Here is a 27538-nt window from a genome sequence, read left to right as displayed (position 1 = left end):
TGGCCAGGACCATGCCCCCTTCCCAGCCCAAAGGTCCTGGGCAACCATGCCCCTACCCCCAGACCAGAGTGTCCTTGAGAAGCCAGGGGGACAGCCCCTACCCCAATCCACTGCCCAGGTCCTGAGAGCCAGAGGAAGGCCAGTGGGGAAAAGCCTATACCAGGCTGAGGAGCTGCTGGAGGCCTGGCAAGATCAGAGACCTCTTTAAGAAGTTTGGTGCAGAGAACCCAGGAGAGATTGACTCCCCCAGGCTGGGAGGCTCAGAGAAATAGGCTCCAAATTGAGACAACCCCAAGGAGGGGCTCCAAGACAAACCCAAGAAGGGAGGAACCCAGGAGAGACCCCCAGACAAAAAGAGGGCCTAGCTATTGGAGGGCCCTGAAAAGGGAACTCCCAGTCTGAGGTACCCCACAGAGCAGATATGAGGCTGAAAGAGCCCCTCAGAAGGACCCCCAGGCCGAAAAACTCTAGACTCACATGCCAGGAGACCTCCCAAGCTGAGACACACCCTCAAGAGCAGATTTGAACCAGAGAAACCCTGCCATTCCTCAGGCCAAACTGCCAGAGTTTGAATCCTGACCCCACCACTTACTAGCTGTGTGACCTTGGGCAAGTTACTTCACTTCTCTGTTATCTCATTTTCTTCATCTTCAAAATGGAGATAACAGTACCTTATCTCATAAAAGTATTTTGTAAGGATTAGATAATCCATATAAAACCTTAAGAAGTGTTTCTGGCACAATGTAAACATTATTATTATTATTATTATTATTACCTTCACCATCATCACCGCTATCATCGTTATCTGCATTCCAATTTCAGTTTTGCTCTTGAGGAAATTTCTGACAGACTAACACTTCCTGCAGATAGTGGGTATTTGTCTGATGATTATTACCGCTGCTCTTATCATTGATTCCCTTGCCCCGGGGCATGCACCACATCAGTATGGAGGGCTTGAGCATGGTGGGCGGTGGGGCAGCCTCCCAGATCGCACCCAATTGGGTGGCTGTTGGCAGTCCACAGGGTCTCAGGTGGCACAAGCCACTGCCCCCTCCAGGCAGACATCCTGTGACTTACCTCTAGAAACATCCCTGTCCCTGGAGTCACCTGGCAAAGAGGGTCAGGCTTGGGTCCTCAGTGGGAGGGGGGAGTAGGAACCTGGCCGGGCTCCTGTGAGCTCCACTCTGGTTCCCCAGCCAGAACTACCCCAGCGGGTGGAAACAGCTTTTACCGCGTGTGGCTGTGGCATGTGGTTTTGGAATTTTCCAACACCCCCTGCAATTGGCTGCCCCGCCCCTCACACCCTGCCCTGGGCCCAGATTGGCCACGTGGGGCGCCTGTCATCCTACTTGCTGCACCCCAGAGGGGGTGGGGATGCAGTGAGGGGGGTTTGTCACTCGGCCACCTGTGTGGTGGTGGCTTAAACCCCCCTGCCCCAGAAGAATTGGGAGAGAGCTAGGTGCAGAGCTACGAGCTGAGGCTCTGCAGAAAGGGCCTCACCCCCAACCCAGCTGCCAGCTGTGCCCCATCCCTGGACCACCCCCTGCTGAGGACAGAGAGCTGAGGCAGCAGCAAAGCCCAAGGCTCAGTCATGAGAAGTAAGTGAAGGGGGCCACGTGGGAGTGGGGAAGCCTGGACGCCATCGTCATCCCTGGGCCTCTAGAACAGAGGGGTGTCTTGGGAACAGTGTAAGCAAAGCTGAGTGCTCTTTCTTGCTGGCAGTGTGTGTCCCAGTCAAGGCCAAGGTCTGTTGGGAGATGGGTGGAGTAACTGACAAGTCCTGCTCCCCAGGCAATTTTGCGGGTTGGGTAATACATGGCGTTGTAGAGGAACGCCACTGTCGTGAGCCCTGGAAACGATCTGCAGGATTATCTGAGGTGTTTTGCTCCTCGTTTAACAAGAAAGGACTGAGCCCCAGGAAGGGGAGAGCTTCGCCCCAGATCCCACTGCTGTAGCAGAGGGCGGCTGCTAACTGACAGGCACAGACCCGGATTCTCACTGCAGAATTTCCCTCCATTCCTCCAACCTGCCTCTGAGTTGGTGAAAGAGGAGCCAGACGGCCAGAGGGGTTACTGTGCCCCAAAGCAGCAGGACAGGGAAAGGAAAGCCAGATCAGCAGGTAGAAGGGGTCCGAACCCCGCATCCAGGTCTCAACATGCATGTGTGTGTGTGTGTGTCCCCAGTTTCAGTCACCCATTTGATGAGGGGGATAGGGGAAGGGAGATGGGAGCAGAAAGCCTTCAGCTTCACCCTCTTCCTGGTGTGGAGCCAAGGGCCAACAGCTAGTAGGCAGATGTCTGGGGTCCTTGTGCCTTCTAGCAGAGCAAGGATGGGTGAATCAGACAATTCCTGTGTTCATGTAAGGAAAGCTAGAACACCTCTCAGAGCAGCGGGCAAATGCACAAAAGGGAAGCCCCATGTCCCTGTGGCCTGAGGCCTGAGGCAGCCCCAGCCTCAACCTGGGGTCTTCCCACAAACCACAGAAGAGAAGCCATATTGGGTCCTGGAAAGACCCATGGGTCGAGAGTCTAAAAACCAGGTTCTGGTGCCAGTTCTGTCACTAACTTGCCATGTAACCTTAGGCAAGTCACTAGGCCCTGGTCTCCTCATCAACAAAACAAGAGAGCTGAACCTAAAAACAAAACCAGCTTGGGAGAGGCTCCCAGTTCTAAGGACCTATGACCAAGAAGAGAGCCCTGGTCCCCAAGGTGAGCATCCCCAAGGCTGGTGAAGGCGTCTCAACGCTCCCAGGACACAGACAAAAAGGAGGCCATAGGAAAGGAAGAGCTTGGGACAGAGATCCCAGGGCAGGTGTATGAGCTGGGTGGGTCAGTGAGGCGAGGAAAAAAGCCAAACCTTCCACAGGAAGAGGGGCCCTTTGGAGCTTTCGTTTCCTTCTAGCTTCTTCTGATTAGCAGCAAAGGTTAGCAAACCAATCTTCCCCGAAATGACCTCCAGTCAGCAAATCCACCCTAGCAAGCAAGGATCAGATATGCTTCAGAGCTCGGCAGGAGAGCAGGAGTCCCCAGGACTGAATGAGGGAGCTTCTAGGCAGCTCCACATGATATCCCCCAACAGCTCCATCCAGGCTGGTTGATAGGAGAGAGGGGTCCCCTCCGATCTGGGACTGGATGCCACCAATGCTTCTCACTTGGACATCTCTGGGTATCTCATGGCCCTGGGTTACCTGACTGTCCCCCACTCCCACCCCATAACACTCCTAATGAATGCCAGCCACCCCCAAGCCCTCTGACCATAGTCAGAGAGAGGCAGCACATTGGGGGCTGGGGACTATGACACACCCAGAGACCAAGGGGACAGACACAGACCAGGAAATAAAGAGAGGAGCAGAGGCCAGTAATGTCCTGATGGAGCTATAAATGGAGAAGTACCAGGAAATACCACCAGAACATCGAGGTATGAAACCCAAGACAGAGCTGGGGCACAGAAGACAGTAAGGCACACTGACACAGAGAGAGAGATGCAGAGGGGGGAGGATGGGTGGCCAAGGGGAGACGTGAAATAATGACAGCGTCCAGGAAGGCAGAGAGAGAGAGGCATGGAGTACATGGAGGTTCTGAAAGGATGGCACAGCTCCTCGCCATGGCTACCTGCTGCTAAGTAAAGAGGAAAAGTGCATTGGCCAAACAGACTCCCCAGCCAACCAGAGGCATGGTGGCCCTAGTCATCTCTCTCTCTCTGAGGACATGCTAGTGTGAAGCCAAGAGGCATGAGGCCCCAGCACTGGCTATGGATGGCGAGGTGGTGGGGGTGGGGGGCAGATGGGAGGTCTCATGCCTGTCTTTGCTATGCCCTGATCTTCCCAATTTTGGTCATGATCATGATGAGCAGTGGGTCAGAAAGAAGTCCAGGTCCCCAGGGGGTCACAGCTCTTATCCTGAGAGCCCAGGGCCACCTGAAGACTTTACAAAGGGCCTCCTCCTTCCTTGTATCACCCCTGCACCTTTGCCTTTTCCTCTCTTCCATTCCTAACAGGAATCCCAAACACCCCCAGTCCAAGATACTAGCAGCTGGAGTATCCCAGCCTGTCCCGTACAGCGAAGCATGGGTGTTGGTGTCCCCACCCGTCCCAGAGGCACCCCTCCCCTCCCCTGCCTCTGTGTCCCTGACTCAAACAGGGAACAGGGACTTTCCCATGCTAAGAGCCCTCCACGGAAGGCAGCCCTGGGGTCTCCTCTAGTCCTCCATGGCCAGTCCTTTCTGAGATCTAACCTCTACTCCTCCTGCCACTGCAATGCTGTCCTGGGACTCTGGCCTCAGAACAGACAGAGGTGTCTCTCTCGGAAAGGGACACTAACAGGGCGGGACTCAGCACCAGAGCCGGAGTGTCACTGGGTTCCATGTGTCCTGGAACGGCAGAGCCCTGTGGAAGGGAGCTCCGACCCTGGCGGCTGGGAAGCCCTTGCCTGGGACTTGGGGCTCCCACTCCTCAGAGCTTCCTCCTGGTGATTCATCCCCCCCCCATGCACTGGTTGTTTTCACTCAATTCTTCTGTTTCCCCTCCTTTCTCCTGTCCCAGACTGCGGGGGTGGCGGGGGTACCAGGAGGGGTTTCAGGTGGTTGGCTGGCTTTCGTGGCTTTTCAGAACCCCAGACTCTCCCTCGCCCACCTGAGTTTTAGCTTCACGACTTTCTCAGCCCCGGGATCTGGGTGTATCAGCAGAAAATCCTCACCCTGGCTTGGGAGTAGTGTTCAGCAGGTAGAGAGCAGCTCTCTCCTGGCCCCCCACCGACCCTCCCCCTCCTGCTCCCCTGTGGTGGCACCCACCACCGTGGTTTCCAGCTTTGCAGAAGCTGTGGGAAGGAGGGCTGAGAAAGGAGGGAGGCTGGTGGCAGGCTGGGGTACACAGGGGACCCCTGGCCAGAGCTGTGGTCTCTGTGCTGGTGGGGGGTTGGGAGGAGCTAAACTAAGAATTCCTCTTTCCCATTCACTCATTCATCTCTGCAGAGGCCTACTAAGATGTATGAAAGCCAGTCCACACCTCTGAAGGAGCTCTGCTGGGTCAGGCAAGCTGTTCCACCTTGGAAGCCTGCCCCAAGACATGAGTAAAGGCAGGAGGAGGTGGGCTCCAGAGAGGAAGAGCTGGGACAGAGGGAGCCATGTCTCCATGGGTCTTTACACTAGACGCGAGTGTCAGCTTTAGTTCCACAGGGGGTCCTCTCGAATTCTGTTCCCAGCCCACCTCCACACTTCACACTTTTCCTCTGCGGCCAATAATCTGGACCCCTATCCCATCTCCTTGATGTAGTTGGGTATCTCATCCTTGGAGGGGGTGTAGCTTAACAGCTGGGGACATGGGCTCTCGAGGTACAAAGACCTGGGTTCAAATGCCAGATACTCCACTTCAGACTGTGTAACCGTAGTCAAGCCACTTATGCCCTCCCAGATTGCTTTCTCATCTGTGAAACGGGGACAAGGCAAGTAATGCCTAGTTCCCAGGGTTGGCATAATCATTAAGGAAACACATATGGAAAGCCTGGCACAGAGTAAGAATTCAGCCAAGGCTGACGTCTATCACTACCATCCGACCTTAATCACTGTCCAGTGGAGAAAAGGAGAGAGAAAGAGAAGAGAAGGAAGGCCCAGCGGGAGACTGACAAAGCACCAGGAGAAGCTAAGGACCCCACGGCTCCTCTGACTGCACCCACTCACCATCAGGGCTAGAGGAGGCTCTGGGGTTTGAGGGGAGAGATCCCCCTGGGTTAGAGCCCCTCCTTTGCTCCTACCACTTCCTCTCTGTGGCATAGGGCACCTGGACAAGGCTCACAGCTGGCTTCCTAAGGTGGCCCAGGGCCAGGCTCTGGAAGCATTCAGAGAGCACTATCAGTGAATCTCACAGCTGTGGGAAGGGCGAGATTAGAGGGGTTGGAGGGAGGAGCAGACAGACCACTTTAGAGGTCTCCCAGGTTGAAGAGAAGACACAAGAATGAACTGGGGGAGGAGATGACCAACCCTACCCTCACCCCCCAGGAGGAGCCGCCTGACCCAAAAAGCCTCAAGAAGGCCCAGATTCTTGCTACTCAAAAGCATAGGCTGATGACCAGCCAGAGTGAGCACCAACCAGAGCCTGTCCAAATGCACAATCTGGGCCCCCACACCTGAGAAGGGACCTGCTCACAACACATTCACAAGATCCCTTGGTGATCTTGTGTGAAACGCAAAGGGCTAGAATCACAAAGTCCCTAGATGATCTCGGGAGCCTTCCTGAGCAAGGAGGCACTTCTGTCTCCTGGGAGTGTGAGAGTTTCCTTTGCTGGGCCCCCCAGGAGAGAGCAACAATGAGATACAAAGATCTTCCCGAAGCAGCGGGGGCCACAGGGGTTGGCCTAGACAGCCCTGACCTTTGCTTGGTTCGAGTTCCTGGCACCCGCAGGCCCTTAGATGGTAAGTTCCTGGCAGGCCAGGCTCCAGCACAACAGTTTGAGTAATCCTGTGATTACTCAGCTCCCCCTCCCCAACCTGGGTTCCCATCACCTGCTGCTTCAGGCAGGGGCTCAGGGGTAGGCTGTGAAGGTGAGGGATCCGAGGTGTTTTTCAGCTCCTGCTCACCCCACTGCCACCTCTGCCAGCCCTTCCCGTTCTCTCCCCTCCCCACCTCCACAAGTCACACTCATGCGCACCAGTACTTTCTCTTTGAGGTTTCGGGCAGATGGCATTAAACGGGGTACAGGTGGCAGGGGAAGGAGGGAGCAGTGGGAGCAGAGGGCCTGATGGTACACACAGGGCCAGGCTCACGGCACTGGGACTGGGACCACACTGTGGGTTTTTCTGTGTCGCTGCCCCTGTCACTCCATCTCAAGGTCTAAATCTCTGTTGCCTGCCAGTCCCAAGCCTCTTGGTCTTTCTAGCTCAGAGGCTACAGGGTCTGGACCCCTCTAGCCCAGAAACTCTGACTCCATGTTCCTACCTCACTGTGTACCTCTGTCTTGGGGGCCTGGGGTTGGGGAACCCTGAAGATTGGCTGGCCTGGTAGCTGGAGTCCAAACTCCAGCATCCCCCCAGGCATAGGTATCTGTGAAGGGGTATACCTCTGGTGGCTGGCTACACCATCCCATGAGAAGAGCAAGGTCTGGTTCACAGCGTTGTGAGGTTCCTGGAGCTGGGATCAGCTGTGGGTCAGGTGTGGGGCAGAGAGAGATGGGTCTGGGTCACCTGTGTGGTTGGCGCACACACGCACACGGATGTGGCTCTGGGAGAAGGGAAGAGGCCAGGAGGCCTGTGGTTGACTGCTGGGCTGGAGTCCGAGTTCCCACTGTGGCTTGGCCTAATCTCCCCTCTGCTTGCTTTTTTGGGTGACCCACGTTGGTTTCTCCCCTCTCTGAGCTGAGGGCCAGAGAGAGAGACCCATGCTGCTGGAGGGGAAGGTGTCAAGGCAAGCACAGATTCTATGGGGCACAAGGCTTCTGCTGGGCCTCAGGTGCCCATTGCATTTCTTCACCCTCAGCCGTGCTCCGTAGTAACAGCATATATAGAATTTGCCTCTTAAACACAGTGCTTTCCGCAGGTAATGTCATCACACCTACTGACCTACCTACAATCATCCCACAGACAAACAATGTTCTTTTTTAATCCTGATTTCACTGACAAGGGAACCTAGGCCTAGAGAATCTAAGTGCTTGACATGCAGGTGCCTCCACATTTTCTGCCCCCTTTCCAGCTACCGGTCCCCTCTTGTTCTCTCTTCCCTTCCATGCATTCCAATCTGCTCTTAATTTACTGGGAAGAATCTGAAAGGCTCTCTTGCCATCTGTCCATGATGATCACACCCTCCTATGTGGATGTTGGGCAGGCAAGTGGGGGCTGAGATGGGGGAAAGAAGTGACTTCTCTTGAGGGAATTGCAGACACCCATGGGCCTTGTCCCCCAGGAGAAGGCAGCTGCTTACTCTGACTCAGCTCCAAGTTGGCTTGAGGGGACAATGGTTTCAAGATGAGGGAAACAAAATTCCACGGGGTGGTGGGCAAGCCACCGTCCCCCTCCCCACCTCACATCAGGAGGCCCTTTGCAGGACCAGGGTCCAGGCCTGGGCCGGAGGTAAGCTCAACGGAACAGAGGCTTGCCCTATAGGCAACCTGTTGCCTTCACTGACCCTTACAGTGGAACACAATTGGGGACCAGTCAGAGATGACCTGGGGCTGGGGGCTTAGATCACTTTTCTGGCCTGCTCAAAGGGGAGGCAGCAAGGCACCCACGGCAGAGAAGAGACCCTTGTCCCCTTGGGATGGATAAAAACCCCTGACATAGTGGAAATCCCAGCTCCCCTTCAAAGATAAGCTGGGAGAAGCCCAACTGCTGGTCCTCTCTCTCAGTAGAGAGCTTTGGGCATTGAAAGGGATAGGGCAAAGTAGAGGAGAAGAATCTGGAGCCCTGAAAGGCCATGATGGGCTCAGTGGGCAGCCAGGGGCCCTACTGGCCAATGAACAAACACTAACACACCAACAGACAACTGTGCCTGCTAGCTAACAAACAAACATACCTTTTATGTGTGCACATACCCTCATACATGCCCGATGGCATATGGACCCCAAAGCCAGGTATAAGGAACAACTTAATGGAAAGCAGGGGAGATAGAGTGTAGACCCAGCTCTGGAGGAAACTAGCTGCATGAACTCCAGGCCAACCACCTTACCCTGTCTGGTCTATCTGTCCACCTGGAAAGGAAAGGAAAGGACAAAGGTTGCATGAGATGGTCTCTAGTCCCAGCCAGAGTTAACATTCATGACTGGCACACATGTGATTGGGCCCATAAACACAGGCACTCTCATGGGCGCACACACGCAGAGCTGCCCACTCTCTGCTCCAGGGCCTGGGGCCTCAGCGTCCTGTTTGATTCTTGACCGGATCTTCAGTATCTGACAGACCTGGCTTGTTGAGCCCTCTCCTGGGCTCCATCTCACTCCTCCTTACTCTCTCTGGGTCCTACTCAGTGTCCTCTTGGCCCCTGGTCGCTGCCCAGCCCATCCCTGAGCCTTCACTGCCAGCAGAGCACAGCCAGAGCATGGCCAGCATCTCTATTTGGTCCCCTGGGGCCTCCTGCCTTAACGTACCACATCTCCTCCCCCCACCCCCACGTCTCACCCTATGCCCATGGGAGCAAAGCCTGGTGGGGGAGGGTGGCCTAGAGGAAGGCCCCTGGGCGGGAAGCAGGTGTTGTTAATCAGCAAGAACTCCTAGGTCCTCAGGAGGGAGGGTGGCAACTGGAGCTTTTCAACTTCAAGGGTGGAGCAGGTGTCCTCTCTGCAGCTGCATTTTCTGCCCCCATGGAGCTAAGACAGCTCCTGGTTGCCCCGTGAAACTGAAAACGGCCTCCCCAGACCCTTTGCAGGGCAGCACTGGCACTGCCCTTCTTCCATTTTGCAAGACGGGGTAGAGCAAGCCGGAGCAGGGTGGGGAAGCACCGTGTACCTGTATCTACAGCCCAGAGGTGCAGGCTAGGAGGCGGATCAGGTCCCTGGGCTGACCTACTGCTCCTTCTCTCTTTCAGCACAAATTGAAGTCATTCCTTGCAAAATCTGTGGGGACAAGTCATCTGGGATCCACTATGGGGTTATCACCTGTGAGGGGTGCAAGGTGAGCATGCACAAGCAGGCACACTCGCGCGCAGTTTCTCTTCCAAGGTGGACAGAAGGGGTGATGTGGGCTTTGTTCTCTTTCTGTGGCATTTGTTCTGACACTGGGTCGGTCTCCTGAGGCAGCTGGGGGGCTGCTGAAGCAGTGCCTGACTCGGGAGGGCCTCTCCGTAATCTGGGGACATGACTGTGTGGCAAGTCGTTAATTCTGCTAAGAAAGGGAGGAGAGAAAATGGACCGGTCATGGGGTCTGGGAATGCTGGGGTCAGAACCTGGGCTGGAAGCCCTGGGGACAGAGCTGGGGTTGGCCGAGATGGGCAACTGAGGTCTCTGCCTGCCTTCCCCAGGGTTTCTTCCGCCGGAGCCAGCAGTGCCATGTGGTCTACTCCTGCACCCGCCAGCAGAACTGCCCCATCGACCGCACCAGCCGAAACCGATGCCAGCACTGTCGCTTGCAGAAATGCCTGGCACTGGGCATGTCCCGAGATGGTGAGGCCAAGCAGGCAGCCCCCTGGGGTTTCCCTGGAGTCTCCAAAGAGGCAGGCAGGCCTGCTGTGCTAGGCAGAGGTCGCCCTTAGAAACGTCCTTCCATCCATGGGGCATGGGCTGGCCACGCATTGGGGGGTACACCTCAGCAAAGTTCTTCGTGGTCCCCAACTGTAGGCTCTGCTAGAACAGCCCTCCTTCCCCCAATGCCCCAGGCTCCTCATTTCCTTCTTTCTGGGATGGATTCTCCTTACTTCCTTTGCCTGTGGCCCAGTTACCATCCAGCTTCCACACTCCCTCCTGCCCCATGACTCCGGAGCTAGCACCATCCCCCCAGACCCCCATCCCCTTGCTAGGACACGGGACAGTGGCTAAAGACTGGAGCCAGAGTCAGCCTGAGAACCACCTGGAAGGCATGAGGGTAAGGGCTGCAGTTCCTGAGGCCTTTCTCCTCAGCCCTTGCCCACCACCTCAGTGCAGCCCCCCATCACCACCACAGAGGGAGCCCAGGGTGGGGTTGGGGGAGGCATGAGGTGAGGAGGAGCCAGAAAGAGGCTGTCAGCACTTTTCAGCGCCCAAAATAACAAAGTGAAAGGAAACACGCAGGGGTGCAAAGGGGCAGGCGGGGCGAGGGGCTGTGCCCCCACACCTGGGAGGGGTGTGGGGGGTAGCGAAAAGGCAGGAAAGAGAGAGCAGAAGAGGATGTTCAGAAACAAGCCGCGGAGCCTGGGTTGGGCTGTGGTGAGTATCTAGGTCACCAGGGAGCCTGCAGGCCTGACCACAGGGAGACCTGTGTTCTCAGCTCTCCTCTTCCTCCGACCCTCCTAGACAGGCGAGGTGACCCCAATACAGCTCGAGACACCCAACTCGACCACCCCCAGCCCCGACATCAGGAGGTCAGACTCCTCAGTCCAGACTTGCTGCTTGAATTCTGCTACCAGCAGAAGCTGGTTTCCAGCTGGGAGAGTTTGCTTGGGAGACTGGGCTGGACATAGCCCGCGGCAAACACCTGCAAGAGGTGGAAGGGCTCTCAAGCAAAAGTGGGGGTCCCCAGGGGAGGTTCTTAGGCCACACTGGAGAAGCTCTGCTTGGAGCCAGCTATTCAGGGAACAGCAAGTGAATTCTGTAATGATCAAAATGCCTGTCGATGCTGTCCTGTACCCTGAGCTCCTGCCTTGAAAACTCCTGATCCCCGACCTCTTTCAGCTGTCAAGTTCGGCCGCATGTCCAAGAAGCAGAGGGACAGCCTGCACGCCGAGGTGCAGAAACAACTTCAGCGGCAGCAACAGCAGCAGCGGGGACAGGTGGCCAAGACCCCCCCAGCGGGGGGTCAGGAGGCCGACCCCCTCGCCTGCCCTATAGGGCTCCCTGATGGGCAGCTGCCCCAGGGCTCCTCACCTGACCTGCCTGAGGCCGCGGCCTGCCCCCCTGGCCTACTGAGAGCCCCGGGCTCCTTGTCTTCCTACCCCAGCAGCTTGGCCAAGGCCGGGCCTGACGGGGCTTCATACCACCTGGAATACAGCCCTGAGCGGGGCAAAGCTGAGACTGGCAAGGGCTTCTACAGCACAGGCAGCCAGCTGAGCCCTGACAGATGTGGACTTCGTTTTGAGGATGCCGGGCATCCTGGGCTTGAGGAACCAGGACAGGGCCCGGACAGCTACTGCAGCCTCAGTTTCCACAGCGCCCCAGAGGGGCCTTATGCCTCCCTGACAGAGACTGGTGAGCAATGGGGTGGCGGAGAGGGTTAGGGATGGTGAGGGAGGGGCTTCCAAGAGAAGGGCTCTAGTCATCACCCTGTGTACACCAAACATGAGCCCCAGGGAGCTGAGGGGCCTAGGGGTGGGAGGTAGAACAGGGGTGGGCCAGGCCAAGGATAAGCCAAGGGCATACCCAAAGAGTATGGGTAGGGTCACAGCTGGCTGAGAAGAAGCCTGTGCCTTCCTCTGTCCCCAGAGCACCTGGTGCAGAACGTTTGTAAGTCCTACCGAGAGACGTGTCAGCTGCGGCTAGAGGACCTGCTACGGCAGCGCCCTAACATCTTCTCCCGGGAGGAGGTGGCCGGCTACCAGACGAAGGTGAGGCCAGGAGACCATGTGGGAGGGGCTGGGGGGAGGGTAAGAAATAGCTACCTGCACATGCAAGTGGGCTGGGGCGAAGCAGACAGACACAAGTATGTACCTGCTTTTAAGTCTGGGGTGTGTGTGTGCTTACGCGTCTATGTGTAGCAGATAGATAAGTTTTCCTTTTCTCCTATTGATGTTTTGCCTGGACTTCATCCTACCTCTGCCAGCAACCAGACCTTGGTGTGCACAGCCCTCAGTACAGTCTCCTTTCCCGTCCCCTCTGTGTGATAGCAGTAGACAGAACCCTGATTCCCATTTGTTAAACACCCCTTCTCTGCCGGGCACTTTGCTAAATGCACGCTTCCCAGAAATGATCCTCCACCCTCACCACAGCAACCTACGAGGCTGGCATTTATTTCTGTATTTAACAGACTGGGAAACTGAGCTTGGGGAAGTCACCAGACTTACCGCAGGTCATAAAGTAGCAGAGCCACAGGCACACTGAGATCCACTGGGCTCCAAAGTTTATGCTCTTGCCTATCACACCTGTTCTAAAAAACACTCATTGGGCTTTCAGTTTTTCCTGCTCTACAGGTCTTTACGGGGAGAGGGGTCAGTATGTGCTTCTCACCTCAACAAAACACAAACCCTTTGAGGGCAAAGCTGCATCTCAGATTTTTGTTTCATTTCCCCACAACAGCTGACTTGGTGCCAGTGGCTGGTGGGTGCTCAGTGAGTGGGACCAAATGACAGGAGTTGACCCCGAGTGTGCATCTGTGCTGAGAATGGGCTGAAAATGCCAGAGTGGAGAGTGTGGGAGTTCTGAACCTCGCGACGGCAGTTTATCAGTCTGGGCTCCCAGGGGCGTGGGAGGGTGACAGGCTACAGTGGGACCCTCCTCCTTCCTTGCAGTCCATGTGGGAGATGTGGGAACGCTGTGCCCACCGCCTCACCGAGGCCATTCAGTACGTGGTGGAGTTCGCTAAGAGGCTCTCAGGCTTTATGGAGCTCTGCCAGAATGACCAGATTGTGCTTCTCAAAGCAGGTGCCCGGAGACTGGGGGCAGGCCTGGAGGGAGGGGGAGCGAGCATGCAGTGGGGTGGGGCTGAGCAGAGGGAGGTGGCTTAGGGAAAGCAGGACACTGGAAGGGCACCTAGCCAGCTCCCTGGCTCCACCTGACTCCTGCTCGCCTGTCCCCCGCCTCTCCAGGAGCAATGGAAGTGGTGCTGGTCAGGATGTGCCGGGCCTACAACGCTGACAACCACACGGTCTTTTTTGAAGGCAAATACGGTGGCATGGAGCTGTTCCGAGCCTTGGGTGAGGGGCAGGGGGAAATGAGAGAGACCAGAATTGGATGGCAAGTCCATCTAAAGCTTCAAGACCCAGGCTCCCTCTTTTCAGGGCAAATCACTCCCCCTGCTCCCAACACCAAGAGGGCGGGTGTCCTCGGGCGCAATGGCCTCATCTACCTTGCTTATCCTTTCGTTTTTCCCTCTCTCAGGCTGCAGTGAGCTCATCAGCTCCATCTTCGACTTCTCCCGCTCCCTGAGCTCCTTGCGCTTTTCTGAGGACGAGATCGCTCTCTACACAGCGCTAGTGCTCATCAATGCCAGTGAGTGTCGCTGGGCTTGCCTGAGGGACATGCAGGTGGCTGGAGTGACACAGATGCTGAAGGGTCTGGACCTTCAAATGCGGTTAAATCTGGGAAATGGCTTTAAAGAGCAGAGAGCAGATTTCAGAGGCGACTCAGGGAGGGAAACACCCTCCAAGGTGGGCTTGGAGAAGTGGGGAGCCGGGGAGCTGTGAGGAAGAGAGGAAGGGCGCCGCTTCCCAGGGAGAGTTTCCTCTGCTCCTGAGCTCTCATGTCACTCAGTTCAGTGAGGCCATACACTGGAATGACCTGGAGATTTTAAAAAAAGTGATTCTTCCCTGGGCTCCACTCCCAGAGACTCTGAGGTCATTGATCTGGGGAATAGCCAGAGCACCAGGATTTTTTATAGCCTCCCGCAGGTGATTGCCATGTGCCTGGGGATCACTGCTCTGTGTAAGCTGGGTTGAGGACCGTGCGCTGTCATGGCAGGACTCGGGGGCCCACCCCCCGGAACAGAGCAGGCTGGGCTGAGCCGGGGAAGGCTAAGAATTTGGAGAACTCAAGACAAGTGGGTCGAGCTACTAACCTGAGTTTGCCCATCAAAATGATCTGTTGTCTGACTCTGCCAATGGGTAGAGAACCTAGACACATCCTTCGAACTAGAGATAAAGACTTAAAAGATGACTTCTGGCCGTTTTATGGAGCCAGGGCAAAAGGTGGTTTGTCTGTTGAAATTAGCCCCAGATGGCTACAGAGGCCCTAGTGCTGGCCTAGGAGGCTTCAGCAGGGCCACTCAGACAGGGCCCCCTCTCATTTTTCCCCCCATAGTGGAATCCGAGCATTGAATGGGCTATGTGAAATATCAGGGTACCAGGGAGAAGGCTGCTTGGAGTCAGGAGATTCAATGTCTTTACTTTTTTTAAGGATTTTATTTGAGAGAGAGAAGGAGCAGGGGGAGAGGCAGAGGGAGAGAGAAAACCAGGCTCCCCACTGAGCAGGGAGACAGATGCGTGGCCTGGTCCCAGGACCTTGGATTATGACTTGAGCCGAAGGCAGATGCTTAACTGACTGAGCCACCCAGGCTCCCCAGGAGACTGGATGTCCTTATCCATTTCATCTCTCCCCAGCTTTCCTTGTAGACAGCTAGCCAAGCCCCAGGCTCCAGAGCTTCTCATGACCAAACCAGGATGCACATGCACGTGCGTACACATTCAGCTGAGAAGGCCACTATCCAGCACAGATGTCCAAACTGATACACCCTTCTGGGGGCTGTTAACGTCCGTGTTCTTTCTTGTTCTCACTATGGTCCCATGCCCTCCTTCAGACCGGCCAGGGCTGCAAGAGAAAAGGAAAGTAGAACAGCTACAGCACAACCTGGAGCTGGCTTTTCATCACCATCTCTACAAGACTCACCGCCAAGGCATTCTGGCTAAGGTAAGAGCAGTCCCTGAGGTGGAGGAGGTCAGGTCCAGTGCAGGAGCAGGGCCCCCAGGACTGGCAAGGGCCAGGCTCCAAGGTTGGGGGTAGGAAGCCCTTGAGTGCCATGTTGTGTTAAGAGAGCTTGCAGCAGCTCGGGAACCAAGGGGATGAGATGTTGCTTCCATGTGCATAGAGACAGAAGGTTAAGAGAACCTGGAATCGGGAGGGACTGCCAGGAAATAATTTGGCTTAATATAGCCCACACTCACCCAGCACCTGTTTGTGTAAGGCACTGTGGAATGGAAAGATCCCAAGAGGCCGTCCTTGCCCTCACCGAGCGTTTCTGGTCTGGTACAAAGAGGCTCGTATACCAGAGTAGCCTACGGTATGTGATACAATAGTAATGCAATTAACAAGATGCTGCTGTCCCAGACGTGCAGTCATCCTCAGGGCAGCTTAGTCAACAGTACAGGTATTAAAACCTCCTTTTAGTGATGAAGAGACTTAAGCAACTAGTCCAAGTTTGCACGATTGGTAAGTAATAAATGTAAGATTTAATCCCAGTGCTCGGCTACCATATCCCCGTACCACTCATAGGTTACTTCGATAAGAGATAGTGGGGGAATGTTATTACAGCATAAAACAGGAATTAAAAATAATTCGGGGTAAAAGGAGTGGGTCATAAACGCTTCCTAGGAAGGTGGCATTTAAGGTTGGCAACAGACATTCATGGGGGTGAGGCAAGCATTCCAGGCTGTGGGAACCATTGGCAAAAATAAGGAGGCAAAATAGCACATATATGGGGAATAGCTGTGGTACATTCTAACATGTAAGATTGAGAGCTGGCATTGATGAGGGCAGGGAAGTAACAGAAGACATCTTGAAATTGGGTCAGGTAGCAAATCAGAGAGGACTTCCAGTGCCATATTAAAGAATGAAGGCTTTATTTCCAGGCAATGGAGAGCTCCGATATCTGGAGAGCTCTGATATCATCAGAGCTATTATTTAGGCAATTTAATTTGGAACCCGCGTAGAGGAACAATTTATGTAATTGTTCAAGCAATGGGCCCTTGCTATGTGCCAGGCACAATGAGTGCTAGGTGCTGAGGATAGAGATGACTTACACAACATTGTAAGTCTGAAAGAACTTCCGGTCTCCTCACCTGGAATACCTTTCTGATTCTTCTTTGCTTGGCTAAACTTCCTCACTTTCAAGTGTCCCCTCCTCTGGGAATATTTCCCTAACCTGGATGAGGTGCCTTTCCTTTGGGCTTCCCTCTGTGTAGTAGCACTTAAACCCATTTTAGGAAAACGGTCTAATTTGTTTGCCTTCCCACCCTAGCTAGTAAAAAGTCCGGTCGGCCGGATTGGAAGGAGAGACTAGAGCCTGGGAGCACAGCTGGAAAGCAGATCTGGTTGGCTTCACCTTCAGAATACAAACCCTCCACCATCACACCTAACCCCCAAGTGTTCTCTTGTGGCCTGTTAGGCCCCCCAGGCCTCGCTAGGCCATCCTGCAGGAGGGCCATTTAGCACAGGTTTCAGTCCTGCTGTAGCCACCCATCCTGCTGAGAGGCAATCCGAGAGTCTGTCACGGCTCACTGGCCTCATGCATGATATGACCCTGACTTCTTTTCTCACCTCCTCTCCTCCCACCGACCCCTCAGTCACCTGTTCAGCAGCTCTGGCTTCCTTGCCATTCCTTCAGCACATCACACACACGTGCATCTCAGGGCTTTTGTATCTGCTGTTCCCGCTGCCCGGAAAGTTCTTCCCCAGTCTTCCAAATGGCTCCATCTCTTCATTCTGGAGAGGTTTTCCCTGACCGCCTGAGGCAAAAAGCCCTCCACCCCTCACCCGGCAGAACTGTTTTTAAAGAAATTCTCAAACTTATTATATATTTGTTTTCTGGATCCTTCATTAGAATACGCATTTAATAAAGCTAGATATTTTATTTTATTATACTTTATTTTATCCAGTGACATATCACCATAGCCCATCACAGTGCCTAGTTGAGTAGGTTCTCAACAGTTAGTGATGAATGGATGGCAGATGAAGCTACTATGGCAGTCTGGACAAACTCAGACTAAACCAGCAGAAATGAGAAGACTATGAATCCAAGAGATATCAAGAGATCTATGTGCCTGGTCTTCTCTGACTGCCCCTTTCCTAGGAAACTAAGTGGGGGGAAGAGGCAGCAGCTGGTGAGCGGAAGCTGCAGAGGTTGAATGGTTTTTTCAGCCTTTCTCCAGTGAGGTCTCCCTGCCTGTGTCTCCTCATGGGTCTCTGGGCCTCTTTTGTTCCCCTCTGGCTGAGTACTGGTACTGGTGGTGTTGGGTACCTGCTTGGAAACCATTTATAATTCAGAGAGGTAGTGAGCATTTGTCATGTGCCAAGCATTATGACAGGAACAGAGGATACAGAGAGGGAGACGGAGAGAGGGAGACAAGGAGAGACCCTACCTAAGGAAATTAAACCTAGCTAGGGTGGGAAAGCAAACAAATTAGACCGTTTTCCTAAAATGGGTTTAAGTGCTACTACACAGAGGGAAGCCCAAAGGAAAGGCACCTCATCCAGGTTAGGGAAATATTCCCAGAGGAGGGGACACTTGAAAGTGAGGAAGTTTAGCCAAGCAAAGAAGAATCAGAAAGGTATTCCAGGTGAGGAGACCAGCAACAAGTAAGGTCCCAGGGGCATGTGATGGACTACAACAGAGCTGCAGGGCATCACTCTTCTAAGAGCAGATAGTGCGAATTAGAGTACTCACCAGGGTTCATTTCAGGAATAGCAGGAATGTAATGGGGGCGGTTCACTCAGAAAACACGCACCTGTCCCGCAGCAGCCCTTGCTTGCCTCCGGTTTCCTGAACATAACCCCCCTGTGATGAACTCTTACCAAGTCCCTCTTCCAGTGCCAAGTGCAGAGGGGGAAAGCAAGGCAGGCTGCCCTAGCCCAGGGAGGAGAGAACATCTTTGCTCTGGGGAGAAGGTCAGAGTATTGACCCTCCTCCCCTGTTAACCCATCTCCAGCTGCCACCCAAGGGGAAACTTCGGAGCCTGTGTAGCCAGCACGTGGAAAAGTTGCAGACCTTCCAGCACCTCCACCCCATTGTGGTCCAAGCTGCTTTTCCTCCACTCTACAAGGAACTCTTCAGCACTGAAATTGAGTCACCTGAAGGCCTGTCCGAGTGACCTGGAGGAGGGACCCCTTTCCCTGCCCTACAGCCTACTGGCCTTCCTCCCGGATCTCATCCCACCTTCACATTTTTCTTACCTGTGCCCCCGGAGGGTGGTCCCTGCCTGTTCTTGAGGGGTGTGCAGTTGCTGAGACTGGTTTTCCCCCAAAGGCTTGCCTGGCAGTGGGCCAAGAGCCAGAGGGTGGCGATGAAGGAACACCATCTCCAGCCTCAGCTTTGTTGTGTCTCCTTTCCCATGACCCTTCACCCCCAGCTTCTGAGAGGCCTTGGGTGGCACATAAGGACCTCCAGAAGGACCTTGGTGTCCTCAGGACACTAGGCAGATCCAGGACACCCTGGATGAATAGAACTCACCTCTGGGCTCAGAAGCTAAGAATAGGACTTTAAAATACCTCATTCCATTTCCCCGTGGGCTTTGGCTGGTGAAATATGTCAAGCTCAGAGACTGATGGCTGAAGCCCAGGAGAACCTGTACATAACATGAATCCAAATCTTTAGATTTTCTGTTTCCCCCTGTCTCTTAGCTCAGCAAGGAAATGGTTGGGCACCCTGCCCTTTTCCCAGGGTCTTTAAAAACTAAAAAACAAACAACAACAACAACAAAAAAAAACGGGATATGTGGAGAATACGGATGGAATGGGGGTAAGGGGCTGGGATAATTTCTTTATGGCATTTGGGTACAGGGATAGGATACAATTGGAGGCCAAGAACATCACAGATAGTTAGAACTCAAACCACTTCTGTGCACTTTAGAAATAGACTTCAGGCGTCAGCACAAATCTGAGGAGAGACACACACATCCACATACAAGAAAACATACACTCACAAACTCAAACTGCAATTCTCTACCTCTACCTCTGCAGACACATTTAACCTAACATGATTTCCTCGAGGTCACAGCTCAGAGGTAATTAGTGGTCTCAGGGAAAGAGTCCCAATCCTGAGGGACCCTAGAACATTCTCATGGTTTACCAGTCCACAAACCTTAGACCTGGGGTGGCCCAAACTCAATCCCAGCCCCAGTTGTCAGCATAAGAAACCCCAAAGAAGAGGTGATTGGATACTGGTCAGTCAGATGCCCACAGACGAACCCCTGGAAGAGTCATCCTTCATTGTGTGGAAAGAAAATAGACGTCATTTCACCCCAACTCCAGCAGAGGGGAGACCAGGGAACAGGACAGACACCTGTGTGTCTAGTTGTGATCATGCCACAGAACTTCTCTTGGCTTTACAAATCACTGTGAGCCCTCCTCTGAGGGATAAACAGCCAGTGATGTGGGGGTGTTGTGTTCCTCTCAGGGGAGGGGTTTAGTCAGCTAAACATAAACCCCAACTTGTGCTATTCTTCATAAAATGACTTTAAAGCCCATAGGTATGTGTGGCAGGGACAGGGGCAGGGGTTCTTAAATCCGATTACAGACAAGCTGCTCTCCTGTCTCATTCCTGTGTGGAGACCCAGGTTTCCAACCCAGCGACCCATGAACATCAGGAGGACTGCAGCCCCCACTCTGCATAGCCCTCCAGGGAGGCCTGAGAGCTGCTGCTCAGGAACCCCCACCGAAGGAGTCTCAAACTAAGCCCCATGAGAGATGTTCCGGACTGAGAACTTTCCCCACAAAATGCTACCCCTGGGGGACATTAAGACTGAGAGGCTGCACAGACTCTCCCTGCATCTGGGAGACTAAAAGACAACCCTGAGGAGGGTGCTGGGCCCCAGAGCTCCCCAGGGGGGAGTCAGGATGTCCACAAGAGACCTTTTCGAGTTGCTGGCTGCCTCTACCTCCTGACCCCTCCTGGACCCCAAAGTCTCCCTGTGCGCTCCCCACCCCTTCACCTTCCTGTAGTGGCGCTTGCTGCAGCCCTCCCTGGTTGCTTTATTTATTTATTTTGCACCAACAGGGTTGCTGCAGACTCATTCTCGCCTGGTTTAAAAAGAGAGAGAGGAGAAAAAAAAAAAAAAAGGAAAAATGCTTTCTGGCTCTTTTCTCTACCTCGGTCTTGGCAGCAGCGGCCGCAGCAGCGACAGCAGCCACAGTGGGCAGGCGGGCGGGCGGGCAGCGGGTGGCAGGCGGCGAGGAGTGAGACATACCCAGAGGTACAGCCAGCCCCCACCCCGGCCCTGGGGTGCAGCTTGAATGGGACGGCCCCCAGCCCCAGATAGATGCAATGTCCAACTTGATGCTGCCCTCCAGCTTCTCCGGTAAGTGACCCCACCCCTTGTCCCAAGGCTGCAGCTGCCCTTCTCTATAGCATTCTCAGAGACATGGCTAGACCAACATGCCTGTCAGGCTGGAGGGTTTGTGCCCCTCTTGTCCCTCCCCACCAGCTGTCCCCAGCCCCCCCCCCCTCTTCCCCTCCTGGCTCTGGTCAGCCATTGATCTTGGCCCTGCTGGACTTCAATGGGAAAACTAAAATGTCCCAGAGGCCCCTGTGGGGAAGGACTCTAAGGAGACCTCCGTCCATCTCCCCAGTGCTTCCTCTACCTCTGGGATGGATTTTTCCCACATTTCAGTGTGGAAATTCCAGAAGTCTTTCCACCAAGAGCCCTCTCCCCATGCAGGTCCCCACACCTCGGTCAGGTCTGCTTTAAAAGGGATAATCCAGGTTCAGATGTGTTTCTGGACTGCCACATAGACGCAAGAAGAAATTTTCCTGTTCCCTGAAGAGATGCTGCCCCAGACCCCACCCCATTTCGAGAAATAAGTGGTTCTGACACCCATTTCTTCCTGCAAAAGTGGCTGGAAGCCAGTCCTGTAGCCATGGAGACTGGCAAGGGAAGTTTGTGATTAAATTAGCCACCTTAAAAATAAAGAAAAGGGGTTGTCCCCAGATCCCCCAGCCCCTGGCCCAGCAGGCTTTGGGGACCAAGAGGAAACTCACAGGAGTAGGAGGAAGGGAAGCTGGGTTACATGCTTCACTGCACTTTTGCTGAATGCACAGCAAAAAGGATGAGCAGGAACTGCAGCAGTTGTGATAAAGAGCTAGCTGTCGGGTGGACTTCCCAGAACAGGCACAGGGACAATGAGGGACACTGGGACACATCTGTCCCATGCCAGAAATACCTGCTAGGTTGGGCTGGGGACAAGAGGAGACTGAGAAGCATCCCTGGCCTGCCCCATGCACTTATCTCTCATCCCAAGCCTGGGGACAGTGTCCTGCCTCCCTCTGCCTCTCTGATCTTCAGTTTCCCACTACCACAGCAGGAGCGCCACCAGAACAGCCCTTCTAAAGGGGGGCTGTGAAGCCTCATTTCAATCAGGATCCAGGGATGTGATCCCTCCCGAATGGGAAGAAGTCCTACCATCTCTTAAACTGCCTCTTCTAAGTTCCACATGGGAGAAAATGGGACGTGTGGGAGAAAACTGACCCTGCAGGGCCCAGACAGCCTGAAGCCCCAAAGGCCATCTGGATCCGCAGCTAGAAAGAAACCCAGGCAGCCTGACATCCAGGGAGCATCACTTGTCTCTAGTCCCATCTCTTTAGCCCTCACTTGCCAATTCCAATACCTCCCCTCCCTTGTTCAATGCCCTGTTGACATTGAACAGGGGAAGCTGAGGGTGAGTTCACCATCTACCAGCCCCTTCTCCTCTAGCACCTTGGTCACTCCCTGGTGGCCATTCTGCCCACCATCATCATGATTCTGCCGAGGCCCTCGGTTCCCAGAAAACTCACTTGCAGTCCACAGGCTCTGCACACGGTCTCCCCAAGCAATCGCTGTGCCGGCCAAGGGCTCGCACACTCCCCACCCACAGCAACGGGCCGGGTGCTGTCTCTCACCTGTCTATGCATCCCTGGCTCACACTTGTCTCCTGTGTATCACTTGGACAGCTGAGCCCAAAGGGGACAAGAAAGCTCCCTCAGATTAACACCTTGGACTAAATCAAAACACCATCGAGGAGGAATAGAAGAGAAGCCTGAGACTAAGGACCAAGCAACGACCTCAAAACTTGGGCATCCCTTGGGTCCCTCACATACCCCAGTGTCAGCCACTAGGGGATCACCCTTAGGGTTCTTGTGAGGGACTCAAGTGCCCCCTGCAACCTATATTGTGGCTGAGGTGCAGCTTGGCTGTTGTCCACACGGGCATTTCAGGGAGATTAGATCTTGCTCATTCAGGGCCCCAGGCCAGACTGGAGAAGGGCAGAGGGGCAATAAGTGCAGCCTGGGGGAACAGAGCTGAGCAGGTTTCCCAGCCTTGGAGGACTCAGTCAAGGTGAGGACCTCACTCCAATCTTAATCCAAGGATGTGATTCCCCCTGAGCTAGGGGGGAAAAGCTGGGGCAGATAACACGGGAGAACAAGGGTCAGCAGAGAGTGGGAGGGCAGGGCTTGGGGAGAACAAATATCAGGGAGAAGGGACCAGAGTATTCCTGGATCTCACAGATACAGGAAAAACCCAATACAGGAAGACTCAGAGTTACTTCCTTGTTTCCTGTCCCATCCACAGGAAACTTTCCCCACTGGAGTCAGGCTCAACTAAGGTTCCATGAGCCAGTAAGCACTTGGCCTGGTGTCCAGGGCTAGGGGCAGGAGGAAAATAGAGATTCTCTGAAGAGGAGGCCCAGGAGGTACCCAAGGAAGTAGTCCACCGGTGGTGCTTCCCGGGTCTCCACCCTACTCGCTGGCAATGCTGAGACAGATAGCTCCATCTCTCTCTCCTCTAAGGAGGCCCAGGGAAGGCTGGGGTCACCATCACCTGAAGTCACTTTCCATAAAGGGCCATATCATCATCTATTCCAGGACTGAAGAGGGTATGGCCATGGCCACAGCTCGAAAGCGAGCCTGGCCCCCTTGGCCCCCTCTCCTGTTCCTGTTCCTTCTGCCCGGAGGGAGCTGCGGTGGATGCCCTGCTGTCTGTGACTGCGCCTCACAGCCCCAGGCAGTGTTTTGTGCCCATCGGCGACTGGAAGCTGTGCCTGGAGGACTCCCACTGGACACTGAGCTCCTGGACCTGAGTGGGAATCGCCTGTGGGGACTTCAGCGTGGCATGCTCTCCCGCCTGGGCCTGCTCCGGGAGCTGGACCTCAGCTACAACCAGCTGTCCAGCCTGGAACCCGGAGCCTTCCATGGCCTCCAAAGCCTACTCACCCTGAGGCTGCAGGGCAATCGGCTTCGAATCATGGGGCCTGGGAGCTTCTCAGGCCTACCAGCCCTTAGGCTGCTGGACCTTCGCCTCAACCAGATTGTCCTATTCCTTGACGGAGCCTTTGGGGAGCTGGGCAGCCTTCAGCAGCTGGAGGTGGGGGACAACCACCTGGTGTTTGTGGCTCCAGGAGCTTTTGCAGGGCTGGCCAAGCTGAGCACCCTCACACTGGAGCGCTGTAACCTCAGCACAGTGCCTGGCCCAGCCCTGGCCCGCCTCCCGACACTGGTGGCCCTCAGGCTTCGAGAACTGGACATCGGGAGGCTGCCAGCTGGGGCACTCCGGGGCCTGGGGCAGCTCAAGGAGCTGGAGATCCACCACTGGCCATCTCTAGAAGCCCTGGAGCCTGGGAGCCTGGCAGGGCTCAATCTTAGCAACCTGGCCATCACCCGCTGCAATCTGAGCTCCGTGCCCTTCCAAGCGCTCCATCACCTGAGCTTCCTCAGGGTCCTGGATCTATCTCAGAACCCCATCTCAGCCATCCCAGCCCGAAGGCTCAGTCCTCTGGTGCGGCTCCAGGAGCTCCGCATGTCTGGCGCATGCCTCACCTCCATCGCCGCCCATGCCTTCCATGGCCTGACCGCCTTCCACCTCCTGGATGTGGCAGATAACGCTCTTCAGACCCTAGAGGAGACAGCCTTCCCTGCTCCAGACAAACTGGTCACCCTGAGGCTGTCCGGCAACCCCCTGACCTGTGACTGTCGCCTCCTCTGGCTGCTACGGCTCCGCCGCCGCCTGGACTTTGGCACGTCGCCCCCAGCCTGTGCAGGCCCCCGGCAGGTGCAGGGGAAGAGCCTGAGGGAGTTTTCAGACATCCTACCTCCAGGGCACTTCACCTGCCAACCAGCCCTGATCCGAAAGTCCGGGCCGCGATGGGTCATGGCAGAGGAGGGGGGGCATGCTGTTTTCTCGTGCTCCGGAGACGGAGACCCAGCCCCAACTGTCTCCTGGATGAGGCCACAGGGGGCTTGGCTGGGAAGGGCTGGGAGAGTGAGGGTCCTAGAGGATGGGACGCTGGAGATCCGCTCAGTGCAGCTACAGGACAGGGGAGCCTACATCTGCGTGGTCAGCAATGTTGCTGGGAATGACTCCCTGAAGACCTGGCTAGAAGTAATCCAAGTGGAACCACCAAACGGCACCCTCTCTGACCCCAATATCACCATGCCAGCTATCCCAGGGCCCTTCTTCCTAGACAGCAGGGGGGTCGCTATGGTGCTGGCAGTGGGCTTCCTTCCCTTCCTCACCTCCGTAACCCTCTGCTTTGGCCTCATTGCCCTCTGGAGCAAGGGCAAAGGCCGGGTCAAACATCACATGAACTTTGACTTTGTGGCCCCTCGGCCCTCTGGGGATAAGAACTCTGGGGGTAACCGGGTCACTGCCAAGCTCTTCTGACCTTTCCTTCCATGGTGGAATTCCAGCCAAGATACCAGAACGGAAGAGAACCAAGGCTCCTTGGACCAGAAGCTAGTCCAACACTCGCCTGCCTCATGCCACTAGCTAAGGATGGTCTGCCTCCCCCTGCTTTTGCAGTTTGAGGGTCCCAGGGAGCAGAAGATACAGATGCGCAGTCAGCCCAGCCCTCCCCAACCACCCTTCCCCCAACAAAGCAGGAAACATCCCCAAGGCTCCAGTCTACTTGCTCGCACTTATGCCCTTTAACAATCACTACCAGCTGCCAACCACAGCTATAAGATTATTGCAGAGGTGGGGCTGGGAAGTGCCGCTTCCTTCTCAGTGTTTCTGCTCCTCAACCAGGCAGTCTCCCTCCTTTTTTCTGCTCTGTCCCCTCCCCAGGCACAAGGAACTAGGGCCAAGGACCTTAGGGTAGGAAGATGTGAATGTGCGATAGCAGTGGTGGGGGTGGGGGGAGGTCACACTACACATTGGCGCTATGTCTGCATGAGCCTCTAATACCTGTCCCATCTGTCACATCATTAAACTTGCTGCCAAATGGCCATGACAGTTGCAGCCTAAATGAAGTGTGATATCGGGAGTTTTATTTCACTCTTTTTCCCCCTTCATTGTTAGCAAATCTCTCCCTTCCTACCCTTTCTGCCTGCCCACTGAGCATGTATCCCAATGGGCTTGCCTGATATACAGATGTTCTGTAGAGACTCCTATCTATTTCAGTTTCAGCCCTTTCCCTGTCCTCTGCATCTGTGCAACTGGAGAAGGAGAGGTCCTCCACCTTCCAAGAGAGCTGCTGCAAAAATACCAGCCTAGGACACCCAGCTCCTTCACTTCTTTCTCATTCTTATTGGGGTCTCCTAATCATGATCTCCCAATCACAGATCCCTGGTTCCCTGGAGGAAAAGTATAAAGGGAACTCCTAGAAAATGCCCAACGAAAGCAAGGATCTGCAGTTGTGCTAGGAGAGAGTCCCAGAACCCAGCAGGACCAGGCTTGGAGAAAAGAGGCAGGAAGAGGCACCACACACTGTAGTGAAAAGCAGAGGAAAGAGGCAGCAGCAGGTTCTGGCTGCCTAGTTAATTTCCACTACCTTTCTGCAGGTGCCCCTTGTTTTCCTGTTTAGTGCAGCCCCAGTGGGAAGCTGTCTCTGGATAGAGGTCACTACTGAACAGAGATCCCAGGTACAGAGGAGGGGTGGGAGGAGCTGCTGACTGCCTCTGAGTGTGCTTCAAAGAGAAAGCAAGGCAGAACCAGAGAAAAGGAAAGATTCGAGAGGCAGCAGCACCAGCATCATCAGAAGGGGAGGAGTGAAGGGAGAGGAGGGGCAGGGAGGAGAGACAGAAGTGGGGAGTCATGTGGCCCTAGGGAGCCTCTCTCTGCAGCAGCATCTGCTCAGTGTCCTTAGCTCCCCTCTGCCCTCAAGAGCCCCCAACCACCCCACAATATGCAAGCATCATGAGCCTCCTAGCAATTCCTTCTGCTCGCGTCCTTGCTTCGAGGAGACTCCACTAATTAGAAGATTCCCAGCTCAAACTGTCCCTGACCGAGAGGGGAGCAGGTGCCCTCCAGAAGGCAGCCAGACTTGACCAGCATGCAAGCTCTTCAGTGGGGCCCAATGAGGATATGAGAGTGGACCAGAGGTAAGAACCCAGCAGGCTGGGGAGTGAGGCTGGAAAATCCAACAATCTTGAGAAAACGGTATCCCTGAGCTTCCAACCTCATTCCCCCAAACCCCAACCCAATTCTTTCACATCCTAGCAACTGCCCCTCTCCAGTTTGTAAGGCACCGGAAAGGTTTCCCTGGCACAGCCCTTTCCCCTCCAAAATCTTCCATGCACAGGTTAGTAGGTTGGGACTTGGGGGTCTAGTACTAGAGGTCCTCACTCTAGTTGCCCACTCTGCAAGTTAATTAGAAGTCAACACTCCTTCAGAAGCAGCATTGCTGTGCAGACAAATCTCTGGAAAGCCCCCAGAAGCAGTGGGGAACAGATGACGTGCCCTAGAGCAGACGATGCAGCTCCCCGGGTCCCACAGTCTCTACAACAGCACTGCCCAAAGGCAAAAGAATGTGAGTCACCCATGTAATTTCAGATGGTCTCGTATTACATTGAAAAAGCAAAGAACCCAGAGATACCATAACATTTTGATACTATATTTTATTGAACCCAGGGCACCCAAACTATTATCATTTCAGCATGTTATCAATATGAAAATTAGTAATGAAATAGTTTACATTATTGTTTTCATATTACATGTTTGAAACTCAGTGTCTATTTTACACTTATAGCAAATCTCAATTCAATCACTAAATTTTCCCAGAAAGATGCGAGCTGTTCATAGGTTTCATAAAAGTCATTGTTGAAAAGGGGGGTTCACACATCCACGTTGTTCCAAATATATTAAAAGTTTTCCAATAACTAAATCAAGTATCAGTTATAATATTTAAATGTAGTGCTCGAGAAGCACGTTCAGCCTGAGGAAAATGCCCGTGGAACTACCACCAACTAACACCCCTTGTTTTCCCTACACAGTTTTTCCTAAAGCTCTTTGATGTGGCAAGGTCACTGTGATAAGCACTTCCACAGCTTGTCCAATCACCAGCAAGCCAGTTCCTTATCTTACCTGCCTGGGGAGGCTGCC

The 27538-nt window shown here is 54.4% G+C and overlaps 2 protein-coding genes and 1 long non-coding RNA gene across 3 annotated transcripts in view; 2 read left to right on the top strand and 1 right to left on the bottom strand.

Moving 5' to 3' along the window:
* Positions 1–18558, top strand: part of RORC (RAR related orphan receptor C) — a 22161-nt gene extending 3603 nt beyond the window's left edge. Inside the window, exons 3-11 of the mRNA XM_059376175.1 lie at positions 9506–9591; positions 9938–10079; positions 11283–11795; positions 12030–12151; positions 13052–13184; positions 13349–13456; positions 13641–13751; positions 15055–15164; positions 18179–18558. Of these exons, the coding sequence (XP_059232158.1) occupies positions 9506–9591; positions 9938–10079; positions 11283–11795; positions 12030–12151; positions 13052–13184; positions 13349–13456; positions 13641–13751; positions 15055–15164; positions 18179–18340 (1487 nt within the window). The 3' untranslated portion in view covers positions 18341–18558. The remainder of the gene's footprint in view (positions 1–9505; positions 9592–9937; positions 10080–11282; positions 11796–12029; positions 12152–13051; positions 13185–13348; positions 13457–13640; positions 13752–15054; positions 15165–18178) is intronic.
* The window catches only part of LOC132001488 (uncharacterized), a 19303-nt gene continuing 6394 nt past the window's right edge, over positions 14630–27538 (bottom strand). Inside the window, exon 3 of the long non-coding RNA XR_009399621.1 lies at positions 14630–15065. This is a non-coding gene — a long non-coding RNA (uncharacterized LOC132001488). The remainder of the gene's footprint in view (positions 15066–27538) is intronic.
* On the top strand, positions 18737–25516 carry LINGO4 (leucine rich repeat and Ig domain containing 4). Its single transcript, XM_059376174.1, has 2 exons — positions 18737–20545; positions 23086–25516. The coding sequence occupies exons 1-2, from the start codon at positions 20481–20483 to the stop codon at positions 24878–24880; spliced, it is 1860 nt and encodes a 619-aa protein (XP_059232157.1). The 5' UTR covers positions 18737–20480; the 3' UTR covers positions 24881–25516.

This window comes from Mustela nigripes, chromosome 14 (genome assembly GCF_022355385.1).
Source record: "Mustela nigripes isolate SB6536 chromosome 14, MUSNIG.SB6536, whole genome shotgun sequence".
In the NCBI taxonomy this organism is placed as follows: Eukaryota; Metazoa; Chordata; class Mammalia; order Carnivora; family Mustelidae; genus Mustela; species Mustela nigripes.
The sequence above is the reverse complement of the archived record's forward strand: the minus strand, read 5'-3'. Positions and strand labels throughout refer to the sequence as shown.

What these genes read in the sequence shown, in the direction of transcription:
- LINGO4 (XM_059376174.1), top strand. Translation starts at nt 20,481, where the DNA reads ATGGGACGGCCCCCAGCCCCAGATAGATGCAATGTCCAACTTGATGCT. An exon ending in GCTGCCCTCCAGCTTCTCCG is followed by an intron (nt 20,546 to 23,085) that starts GTAAGTGACCCC and finishes CATCTATTCCAG; the next exon opens with GACTGAAGAGGGTATGGCCA.